We start from the raw sequence: 13,089 nt of genomic DNA on the forward strand, positions 1-13,089 counted from the left end.
TAATTTTGATATTTTAACATGTGAAACTGGCAATTCAACGCCCTCATGGCTAAAGTGGAAGAAGTATACACTTTCTTTCCCCATCTATCCAAAGCCCTTGCCTCTTTATCAGGAGGAACAGGATTTTTAACAACAGAAGCCTTAACACCTTTAGGCCCCTGAGAGACAGTTTCGGGTCTGCCCTAGGACTCTAAAAAGATACTTATGAGCTTCAGGCACCCTATAGTACCTATCCGGTTTAACTGGGGCCGGAGGCAAAGAATCAGGGTTCAGGAAGCCTCTGCAAAACATCTTCCACCACATTCAGAACAGGAGGTATAGCTAAAGGCCTATGCTGGGGTAAAACAAGAATTCCCTAAGCCTCTTCCTGGAATCAGAGAAATCTTGACCTTCCCATTTAAAATGCTCCCTCATGGAATGCAGAGTCTCTGAAAATGAAAAATCCTCAGGAGGAGAAGCTGAAGGAGTAGAATCATCCACATCAGAATCAGAATAAGGAGGATACTCCTGCAAGTCTTCAGCCGAAGACTCAGAAGCCTCCGAACACTGCTCAAAACTCTCAAACTCAGGTTCCACCCTAGGCCTCTTATCAGGAGGGCATAGAACCTCTAATCATAGTAATCAAATCCTCTGCCATTTTAAGCATATGTTTCTTAGGCAAAGATCCTGAAGAGCTAGGAGAAACCCCACTGAAGTTAAACCTGGCCTGCCTCTCAAAGAAGCCTTGGAAACAGAAGGGGAGGCTCTAACCACCTTAGGAAGAGAGGGAAGAACAGCCACCTGAGAAGCCCCTTCAGCCTGGCCTACCTCCTGAGAGGACACATCCTGTAACAGTAAAGTCTCTCCTGAGACTCCAAAGAAACTCCTGGCAGAACCTCCGGCTCCACCGAGCCTCCTAAAGAACCGGCGTCCGGCACTGTCGGTTCTTCCACTCTAGGCTTTGCTGCTTTGTCCTTGCGCTTTTGACGAAGCGGCGCGGAGCATCCGGCGGCATTTTATAATTACAACGCTTCCCAAAACTAACCTGGCACAGTCTAACCTTCTCTTAATAGTGCGTTTGTTAAATCTAGCACAAGAGCGGCATCCAACAACGCCGTGCTCAGGCCCTAAACAAGGTATACACAAGGTATGGTAATCCCTATGAGGTATCTGTTTCCCACAAGAAATACAGTTATTCACTTTTTCTGACATCCGGTTAAATACTGAGGCAAGAAAAAACCAAAATATTCCCCAACGGGGTACTTAGCCAACTTTGATTCGGTCTGAAACTCCGACTTCAGAAAATTTCAGAACGCCAACCTGCACTCGCAAAACTGCTTCTGCATCGGACCATGCGGCAAAAAAGACTGGGGATATGACGTCGGTCATGCGCATTAGTACCCTGACGTCCTGACGTCAGACTAATGCGCCTTGACCGACGTCAGCCATATACTTTGGTATTCGGGCCGACTGGGACAGCGGACTACCCAATGGTTAGGACTGCAGCAATGTGGAATGAAGAACATCCTTGCCTGAAGATTTAGCTGTAAACTGAGAGCAGTCTCCCACAAAATCATTGCTTGTCTGCATAGAGGATATGAATGCGTCCCCCCTTGCTTGTTGATGTACCACATGACAGTTGTGTTGTCTGTTTGAATCAACACCTGCCCTGGAAGAAGTAAATCCTTGAAAGCTATCAATGCAAATTGGACTGCTAACATCTCCTTCAAGTTGATATGTAAATGTTGAAGTCTGGCAGGCCACGTGTCTTGTACCCATTTTCCATTTAGATGACCTCCCCAAGCTTTGTCTGAGGCATCTGTCGTTAGAATCTGACTCGCCTCTGGTTGGGTCACAGAGAGTCCCTTGTTTAGGTGACATTCCTGAGCCCACCACAAAAATTCCTTTTGAATGCAAGGTATTATCTGAATGACAGTGTCCATATCTTGGCAGTGCTGCGTCCATACATTTTGAGATACCATTGTAGCTTCCTCATATGCAGTTTGGCATTGGGAAGTACCAGAATACAAGATGCCATGAACCCCAAGGCTTGAAGGACTGTCCTTGCAGTCAGCCTGGACTGACGAGACAATTGGTGAAAGTAAAGAGAAAGATTCTTTTGTTTGTCCGGGGTCAAAAAGGCCATCTGGGATGCTGTATTCAGTCTCACACCCAGAAAGCACATGTCCTGAGAGGGTACTAGACTGGACTTTATTTCGTTCACAGAATACCCCAGGCATCTTAACACTGCCATCACATACTGTAAATGATGAAGAAGTTAGTCCTTTCCTTGGGCCAGAATCAGGCAATCGTCCAAATAAGGATAGATTTGTATTCCTCTTAGCCTGAAGAAAGCTACCACTGGAGCCAGAACCTTCGTGAACACTCTGGGCGCAGTAGATAAGCCAAAGGGCAATGCAGAGAACTGATAATGAGAAGTCCCAGCCAGCAGATACTTCCTGCAACTGAGCCTGATAGGAACATGAAGGTAGGCCTCCTTGAGATCCAGAGTCACCATCCAGTGATCTTTGCCCAGCAGAGGTAAAAGCTGTTGTAACGTCAACATTTTGAACTTGGGAATGTCCAGATATGTGTTGAGGATAGATAAATCCAAAATTGGTCTCCACGTGTTCCCTTTCTTTGGTACTAGAAGCAGGCGAGAATAAAATCCTAGGCCCACTTCTGGCAGAGGGACCGGCTGTATGGCCCCTATTTGAAGTAGTAGAGAAATTTGTTTGTGAGCCTCTAGTCTTTGCTGAGGAGGAACGTCTGGCATGCCTTTGAAAGGAGGCAAGGTATGGAAATAAAACTTGTAACCTTGGTGTATGATATCCAGTACCCATTTGTCTTGGGTAATCAAAATCCAATTTTCCTTGAAGAGTGCCAACCTTCCTCCCAAAGGTGCTGCCAGGCAAGAAGGATCTGGCAGCTGAAAAAGTAGGTCATTGGGCCTGTTTATGAAAGGACTGGCCCCTGCCCTCACCCGAAGATTGTGCAGGTGAACTCCCTGTTCTAGGTCTGAAAGAACTCTGAGCTCTGCCCCTACCACGTCTAGATCTACCCCTAGACTGAGAATCATAAGAAGGATACGTCCACCCCTTAGCAGGCCAATTCCTACTAAACTTCGGAGGCTGAACTTGCAAAAAATCTTTAACAGCCTGCATAGACTTAGCCTTGTCTTCCATTTTCTTCAAGACTGACTCCACAGGTGAACCAAACAACACATCAGACTGCAAAGGAGCATCCAAAATCCTTGTCTTAACATGGTCAGAAAAATTCTGATCCTTCAGCCAGGCGTGCCTGTGAAGAACTGAACCAGTGGCAGCCACCCTAGACGAGGCCTGCACAGCATCAAAACCACATTGTAATGAATGCTTACCCACCTGTTCAGAGACATGCACCAAATCTTGTAATTCTTTACACTCAATGCCTTCCGCCAGAGCATCCACCTTAGACCTCAATTGAGAAAGAAGAAAGTTTTGATATTTCAACATATGAAACTGGCAATTCAAAGCCCTCATAGCTAAGGTAGAAGATGTATAGACCTTCTTTCCCCATCTATCCAAAGCTCTGGCCTCTTTATCTAGAGGAACCGGATTTTTTACAACAGAGGCCTTGACACCCTTGGGTCCCTGACTAATAGTTTCTGGGTCCGCCCTAGGACTCTTATAAAGATATTTATGAGCCTCAGGCATCCTGTAATACCTATCCGGTTTAACAGGCGCAGGAGGCAGAGAATCAGGATTAAGTGAAGCCTCTGAAAATACATCTTCCACAACATCCAGAACAGGGGGTATAGCCAAGGGCCTATGTTGGGGTAAAAGCAAAAATTCCCTAAGCCTTTTCCGAGAATCAGAGAAGTCCTGACCTTCCCACTTAAAATGTTCCCTCATAGAATGAAGTGTCTCTGAAAAAGAAAAATCCTCTGGAGGAGAAGCAGAAGGAGTGGAATCATCTGCATCAGAATCAGAATAAGGAGAGTACTCCTGCAAGTCTTCAGCCGAAGACTCTGAAACATCCGAAGCCTGCTCAAAACTTCCCAACTCTGGCTCCACCCTAGGCCTCTGATTAGAGGTTCTTTGCCCCCTCCTGATAAGAGTAATCAAATCTTCTGCCATTTTAAGCATGTGCTTCTTAGGCACAGACCCTGCTGAAGTAGGAGTTACACCAACAGAAGCTAAACCTGGCCTGCCTCTGGGAGAAGCCTTGGGAACAGGAGAGGGCCTAACCACCCTAGGAAGGGAGGGGAGAACAGTAACCTGAGAAGCCCCTTCAGCCTGACCTGCCTCTTGAGAGGCCACGTCCTGCAAAATCAAAGTCTCCCCCTGAGACTCCAGAGAAGTCTCCGTCGGAACCACCGGTTCCACTGAAGCCTCTCAAGAACCGGCGTCCGGAAGGACGACTCATCGTGCCTGGGTTTAACTGTTTTGTCTTTGCGCTTCTTCGTAGAAGCGGGCGCCGGAGAGTCAGACGGCATATTATAATTGCACCGCTTACAGAAGACCAGCCTAGCACAATCTAACCTTCGCTTAATAGTGCGCTTATTGAATCTAGCACAAAAGCGACACCCAACAACGTCGTGCTCAGGCCCCAAACAAGGAATGCACAAAGAATGATAATCCCTATGCGGTATCTGTTTCCCACAAGAAATACAGTTATTCACTTTTTCTGACATCCGGTAATACACTGAGGCAAGAAAAAAACAAAATATTCCCCAACGGGGTACTTAGCCAACTTGGATTCGGTCTGAAACTCCGAACTCGAAAAATTTCAGAACGCCGAACGGCACTTGCAACGCTGCTTCTGCATCGGACCATGCGGCAAAAAAGACTGAGGATATGACGTCGGTCATGCGCTTTTGTACCCTGACGTCCTGATGTCAGTTTTAAACGCCTTGACCGACGTCAGCCTAATAGGTGGTTTAGTCTTTGCCTTTGAAGCTGAAGTCGGTTTAATGTATAGATGTTTAGGTCTGAATACACCCTCAGAAGCACCGGTGCCTGCTCAGCAGCTCTGGACCCATCTGAGGGAACAGCGTCCAAGGCTCCAATACCTTGAGTTTCCAGTGGCATAGCCAACTGGACGTGGGAGTAGGTAGTGGCCTGAGACTCTAAAGTAGCGGGCGTCAGGGGCTGCCAAAGCACCTCACTGAGAACCGGCGACTGGCTTAGGAGAAGCCTCGTTGTCGGTTTTGGGCCTCGGTTGTTTCTCTCTCGCCTTTTCTTTGCGTTTTTTGTGAACTCTGGTAGTCGGATGGCTATCCAACGACATTTTTGGATAATTAAACCTGTGTCCAAAATAATTTAATGCAAAATCATACAGACGCTTAATAGTGCGTTGGGTAAATCTAGCGCAAAACAGACAACCTGAAACGTTGTGATCAGGGCCTAGGCAAGGAATACAGTAAGAATGAAAGTCCTTATGAGGTATTTGCGTTCCACAAGAAATACAATTATTAACTTTTTCTGACATCGGTCTGGAGCAAGAAAAACATTTCCCCAACGGGGTACTTCGCTTTATTGAAGGCTTCGGATCTGAAACTCGAACACGAAAATATCAGGAGTCGGCCGACCGGCACTTGCAAACTTCTGCTTTGGGCACCACGCGGCAAGAAAGATTGAAGAAAATGGCGTCAGCTGCATCTTTTATACCCCTGACTACCTGACATCAGGGAAGGGGCGACAGCAACCAACGCAGGACACAAGACTTTGGAATTCAGGCCGACTGAGGGCAACCTGCCAGCAGGATTACCCAAATGTAATGACAGCAACAGTGAAACACGAAGAACATCAACGGTAATAAAGACTCTACCATAAGAGTGGAGTACAAGAAATACACTCAGTACCATCAATGGTAAATAAAACGCCACCATAAAGGTAAAGTAGAAAAAAATAGAGGAAATATCAACAAATGTAAAGGATTACACTGGAGGAGCTTAGGATAAGGGAGGTTTAGAAAGACAAACTTAGAATAGAAAGTAATTTAAGAAAAAAATATAAAAAAAAAAATACTAATGCTCAAAAGCAGTCAGTGACCATGTCCATATGCAAAGGCGGCAAATGAGATCTGAGGTATGGAGGAGAACTACAGTATTATGGGTAAGGGAGGAGCTCGAGAGTTTGCAGTATCCACAAGCTGCAAAGAGTCGGATCCAAGGATCAGATCCAAACCCACATGAGGAGGAACAAATGAAAATTGACATCAGATATACTATTTTCCTTCCATCTGTCATAATTTCAAACATTTTTTTAATTTACTTTACTCATACTTGGTACATGAAGTACAACTCTTTAAACATTTTCAGCTGTTTTACATAAAAACATGTTCTACATCATCTACTTCAGTTCTCTGAAAGAGAGATTAATGGATCCTTCTCTGTTCTTCGCTAATTTTCCCTACTCCACAAACAAAATACCATCTCAGGCCTTCCATGAAAAACAGTGACAGGCCTAATCTACCTACAAACCAGAGAAAACAAAAACAATGGCAACAAGGCCAACTACTGACGGTCACTGGAACAGTAGCTGAACACAAACTTTTCTACAGAGTGTCAAATGTGAAATTTTGTGATATGTCTTTTATGGGTTTCTCAACTGGTCTACTTGTAAAGATTTGCCAGCAAATATGGGGAAGAGCTTGATCAACAATGGGAAAACAGTACAAAGGACATTAGGTAATCAAGTAGTCAAACATGATAAAAAATATTACTTTTTTGAACAGCCGATAAGCTTACTTTTTCCAAACTTACTGACTTTAAAGTACTTTGCAAGCATTATAAAGATTTATGCCCTCCAAAAGGTGAGAACAGTATAAAATGTTAGAACTTGAAAAGCAGAACACACAACATATGTCAGGTGTCAATAAACACTTAAATGATGGAAGCACTGAGCAAATGTAGTGCAAGTTCACTAAAGAAAAAAAAAATCGACAGGCCAAACATTTAACTTGTGAGCAAAGTCCCAAAGCAATAAACACAACTTTTAAGCAAAAGCTGTATGTGCAAAAATAGAAAAAAAGGGGTTGTGGATGGATGGATCAAAGTACACGAGGATGCATACTTCATGGGAATTCTTAATATAAATTGGTAATTAATGCCAACTCGTAGAACAAAGTCAGAATTTAGGGCCGAACAAGCAACATATTAAGAAAAAGGTTTATTAGAAAGGTCACACTCTAGATTTAATTAACTAAGGATGCTAATATGCCAAACACCCTTTGAATATTTGCATTTACCAACTGAATGACTGTAAGGGAAACAAAAATTAGAATCTGAGAGGGAACCTGGCAGGCATGAACTCTTCTTCGAAGCAGCTTGGTTAAGCGTGTATATGCTATTCAACCTTTGCAACAGTATAACTCAAACTTTCCAAAAGGGGCATCTTTATTTCAACCAGAAATGCTAAGAGCGCAGGAAGAGACATTACTGTTTATTTTGGATACTGTGTGGACAGTACAATATGGAAAATGATCAGTGAAGAAAACAGAAGCAGTATCAAGACATCGAAAATTCAGAATTTATTTTCATCACTTTTTGAGTGAGTCATATTAAAATCATCAGTGAAAATTACTTTTATCTTTGGGTGTGTCACTTGCTGTTGTACTCTAGGATTCTGTTCTGCTTGTATGTAGCCAATGTGTCCCTTCTTCCACTGCTGAAAATGGGAGGTTGTCATGACCAGTGGATCCCTGCTGAGTGGTTGTAACACTGATACAACTGACAAGCAAAGTGTTGAACCAAAAGTTGTTTTTAGAAGGGCACTTAATATTAAGACCATAACAGAGTTTATTAGATACTTTTTTCACTAACAATGGAAAAATGTCTAAATGTGGGAATGCGCAAACAATGAAGGGGTACTTATGACACAACATATCAAAAAACAACCCTTGCCCTGGTAGATGCAACTGCAACACCAACGTAGTTATATACATACCTCTCAACTGTATAGATTTTCACAGAATGTCCAGATTTTTCCCTCATATTTGTGGTCTGTTTTCTCATAAACTTGTGGTTTTCTGGCAAATCGTTGGCAAATCACTGAGAGTTGAAGTCAGAAAATCAGTGAAGTCAGAAAATAAAGACAGACATTTGAGTTTCAGACATCATATCCCTCAGAAATTTTATGCTAATGCAAAACCTGTTACTGTCACCTTTCCAAGTTTGAAAGAGCAATAAAGTGTACCTACTACTGGGCCTTTATCCACCCATTATTTATGTCTTTGTCTAGATTGCTTGTTCTAAGAGATTGAGCGGTATGGATGTATACCTTGCACAATGTCTTTCCTACAATGCACATTATGTTGGCAGAAATGAAGTGTTCCCTTAAAGAAATAATTTAGGGGCATATTGTACACAATAAGAAGGGAAATGTTAACAGTGCACTATAATTAGTAAGGGGAGTTCCCTGGAAATGCAGACATGAACAAGAGGAACTGTTGTGGCAACTAAGACTTAACACCGCAAAGCTTCAGGGAATCAATGACAATGTTTCCATATCGACAGTTTTGAAACTAAAATCTTTTGAATATTAAAGGACAACAATGGGATTCTATTATTAAATGCTCAACTGCTCTGTCTTTTATCTCCCCATTTACTGTCCTACTATAAATAAAAAAACAGTACAGCATTTAAAATATTTTAAATAGACTGTTTCTCTCCACTAGAACAGTACCTTACTGTACTGTGGGTTGACTTTCAAAAAACGTTTGTCCCGCCCTGGAAAAGCTTGCTGCAGTCTCCAATTCACTGATGTCATCAAGGCCACCGAATACAGGTAGTTTTTTTCTGACCATTTCCCCTCCCCCAAACTGACTACTACCACCCTAAAAACCCACCCATGCTGTGATGTCTCAGTTCCGTGGTCCTTCCCCCACCCATACAGAAAGTAAAGGCTAGAACAAGGAAACATTACATGAGTCGAGTCTCCTGCTGTGAGCTTTCAATCACAGCAGGCAACAGCTCATATTACCCTTAGAACTTTGACAGCTAGGGAAGTTAGGTGTGAAGGGGGATGGGAGATGAGTCAAAGTAGGACAATTCAGGCTTCACGAAAGACTGTAGTTTAGCCAGTCTAAAAAGAAACAGCAGTAAAAAACCACTCGAAGTCTGTTCTGTGGCATTTGCACTGTTTGTTTTAAGTAGTCATTGAACTGCATGAAATGTTACTTAAAACTAACTAAAAGACAATAATGCATGCATGTAAAATCAATGCAGTGACAGAAGCTTTAGGAGGAAAGAGGCCTACATGGTGTATTTTTTTATACAGACAAGCACTGCATTGTGGGATACCCTAGAGGCAGACTAAACTATCAGAACACTTCAAAATGCCAGACCCCCATGTTGTCAGACTCAGAAATTACATATAAAAATATTTAAAAACCTGTAAATAGACAGAGTGGTGCTAAATGTAGGAAACACCCAACCATGATGAAATAAAAATGTTTTGTGTGTCTGCGGGTACGGTTCTCCTTTAACTATAGCCAGATGAATATGCATACAATGGTATACAATAATTTTCACTTCAAATTTTTGTGCACATTTATTTTATTTGCCAAGTTTGAATGTCTACTGCTAAAGTGAAGTTGAGAATGTTTTTGACAGTTTTGATACAGCCAGTTGCTGCTGTATTAAGAAAAATAATCCCAAATGCATATATGCTATCAGATGTAGGGCAGTTATGTACAGGAAAGAAAAACAGGCTGTAGCTAGCTAGCCAGCTCGAAATGAGAGCAGATATGCTCCATAATATGTATTAAGAAAAATAACTATCTAGAGACTACAACAATCTCAAATGCATATATGCTATCAGAAGTAGGCCAGTTATGCACAGGAAAGAAAAACAGGCTCTAGCTAGCTAACCAGCCCGAAATGAGAGCGGATATGCTTCATAATATACACGGGCTAGATGCTAGTTGGGAGAAAGACTTTCCGACAGTTCAGCTGCTGATAAACCTCCCTCTGTATGGGAGACGGATATCAGCAACTCAGTTAAGAATGATCAGCTATATATGAGAACCAACATGAAGAGGAACAGAAAAAAAAAAAGCTGTGCCATGGTGGACATGTAGCTTGTGCAAGTAAGTGATCCTTTAACCCAAGATTTACCATGACCTCCCAGGTTAAAGTTCATATCAAACATTATAACCACTCTTTGTATTCTGAGACAGCAGCTTAAATATCCCACAAGGGTCACATAAATATGGTTTGAGTTCTATCACTTCTGTTACAGCAGAACAGTCAGTGTTTCAAATAAAAATAAATGCAATCAAGCAGATTAAAATATTAAAAACATGCTTTACCTTATCATTCTGTGTAGCAGATAATAAAATATCACAAGTCCATTCTTCATTTTTCTGAGGGTCTTTGACCAACATACTAATTTTCTTCTGTCCAGAGGGCAGCTTGACATAATGAGATGTAAATACTGACCCGTCTTTATGAACAATAAAGCCAGGGTCATTGGAGGAAAACAGCAGGCCACCGGCTGGCCAACAGTTACTTACATTATCCACTATTACAAAAAAAAAAAAAAAAAAATTTTTTTAGAACTTTCAGGCTTTAACAAAGAAAATAATTCACAGACTAAAGCACACCACTAATCCAAGTACAACTGGGTTTATAAAAACATGATTTTTTATTTGTAAATTAATGAATATTAAATTAACAGGCCTTGAAAAAAGTACAGTTCTGTACACTTACCATAAATGTAGATGTTAGAGTGTATTCACTGTTGCAGTTCTGACTTATGGGATTTTCTGATGTGGAAGTCCTCGACTGGCCTGACTAGAGTAAAAAAACGTCCTCCTCCTATGGCTGGTGGCCGACATCAGTACTCTTTGGTATAAAGGGAGATGGCCAATGCCATGACTTAATTTTTTTTCTTGCCGCTAGTAGGAGCCCCCAGAATGAACCATAAGTAAGGGACAAAGATTGAAAATGGGCCTGCTGGGTAAACACCCTGGGGGTCCTCTGGTCACTTAAGACAGTAAAATCAGATTACTATTGTATGCAAAAAGAAAAGGGGGGGAAGAGGGAGGGAAAGAACACTGCAACAGTGAATACACTTCTAACATCTACATTTATGCTAAGTGTACACGGCTGTACTATATTCCTCGTGTTTCAGTGTTGTTGTCCTGACTTGTGGGATGATTCCCAAAGCTGATATGAGGGTAGAAGGAAGGTCATGAATAGGAGAGGATTCCCTGCAAGATGGCAATGGCAAACCCTGGTCTAGACTTGGAAAAGGCTGACAAGTGGTAGGATTTGGTGAAGGTGTGCACTGCAGACCAGGAAGCAGCTTCCAAAATGTCTTGGCTAGGTACTCTCTTCAGGAAGGCAACAGAAGTGGAAGTGGCCCTGGTAAAGTGAGTCCTAACAGATTCAGATGGCTTCTTGCCATGATTGCTGTAGCAAAAGGAGATACAGTGGGAGATCCACTTGGAAACAAGTCTGTTTAGTGACTGGTTTTCCTTCAGAGCCAGTGGCAGAGGACACAAAGAGTTGATCTCCTTTCCTAGTATCATAGGAAGTTACTACGCTAATGGCCCTGAGGCCCTTACAAGCCTAGCCAAGAATTTAGCTCATGTTCCTACAAGTCAGCACCCAATGCCTCTGTCCAGCAGGGACACAGGTGGAATTCCCAGGGATGCATATTCTTTTCCTCATCCAGTTATCCAGGTTGCGCTTAAAAAGGGTTACGGAGGTACTCTGCTTGACGTGGAGAGGGAGTCTATTCCACAGAAGCCGGTGTCTCTGGACACAAATCTGTCCCGCCAACAAGTCCTGCTGATGTCACAGACCAGGTTGAGGTCACGTATGTGGGTTACTCGAGTGGAGATAAACTTGCTGCATATGCAGCAGTCCCATTAAGGCGGGGTCCGAGATTGCTTTGTATGCCAGAGAGAAGTCACTTCTGAGGAGTCTGTATGAGACTGAGTAGAGGGACAGGGCTTTTGGCTTATTTGTGTAGGGTACATGTTTGAGGCCTTGGATTCTCCTGGTGAGGAACCTCTGTGGTCTCTCCAGCTGCTGCATGTGTTTTGTCAGGTACATGTCGAAAGGGGCACTGTACTCAATAATGGGTTTATAAGGGAAGAATATGTTGCTATCAAGCTGGATGCCCAAGTCCCTCACCACTGACTGTGTGCTTAGGACCATGTTACTCATGTGATAATTTGTGGAAATGCCACTCTCCCCCAAACAGGACGAGAATTCATTTTTTTGGCATTTAGTTGCAATGTTTCTGGCACCAGTTGTTTCGGTGAGACCCTCTTGGAGGATGTCCGCATCACTGGGGGAACTCATGACAGCACCCAGTGTGCAGTAGTCTGCAAACTTGGTCAGCCACAGCCCACTAGATTTGGCCTGCATCTCATAAAGGTATATCCCAAACACCAGAGGCTCCAAGACCGATCTCTGGGGTACAGTGCTCATTATGAGTCTACTGCTTGAGGTGGCTTCCCCTGTTTTGACTAGGTGGGTTCTAGCAGTGAAAATTTAAATAGTGGAGGGAAGACTGTTAATTAGGTCTGATGAAGCTACCTTGATGGTAGTGAAAGCGCTTACTATTGCTTTAGCATTATGTTCTACCATGGTGTGCACCCAGTTTCTTTTTATATGGGTTCTGCTATCTGGTAACATACGGATTGATGTTTAGTTGAGAGAGTTTATCTATTACACCCAAGTAGGGAATAGTATCGAAGGCTTTTGGCCAGGTCAAGGTAGGCGGTGTGCACAGTCTTCCCCTTGTCCATGGCTTTGGTGACTGTCTCAGAGTCTACCAAAATTAACAGGCATGACCTCCCGTTGATGAAACTAAACTATGTGGGATCGAGTGTTTGGAGGGTGCCAATGTCCTTGTTAATGAGGCCCATGACAATCCACTCCATGGCCTTGCAGATCAGCCTGGGTCTTTAATTTCCTGGATCGGTGGACGCTCCACCTTTGTGCAAAGGGAAGACAGTGGCTGTCAGCTACTCGGTTGGGATGAGGTCGGTACTCGGGCTTTGGTTGAATAGGGTGCCTAATGGTGCTGCAAGTTCCTGCCTGAGTTCATGTAGGATGAGCCTGGCGTGTTATCGGGTCCCATGGAGGCTGCATTTTTTGCCTTTGAC

General features: G+C 43.1%; 1 protein-coding gene across 1 annotated transcript in view; it reads right to left on the reverse strand.

The window, feature by feature from the left end:
• The window catches only part of LOC122796733 (desmocollin-3-like), a 1,348,840-nt gene that overhangs the window by 1,140,398 nt on the left and 195,353 nt on the right, over positions 1-13,089 (reverse strand). The window contains exon 3 of the mRNA XM_044065442.1: positions 10,276-10,487. Coding sequence (XP_043921377.1) covers positions 10,276-10,487 — 212 coding nt within the window. The remainder of the gene's footprint in view (positions 1-10,275; positions 10,488-13,089) is intronic.

This window comes from Protopterus annectens, chromosome 3.part0 (assembly GCF_019279795.1).
Source record: "Protopterus annectens isolate FY-2018-M chromosome 3.part0, PAN1.0, whole genome shotgun sequence".
Lineage (NCBI taxonomy): Eukaryota > Metazoa > Chordata > Ceratodontiformes > Protopteridae > Protopterus > Protopterus annectens.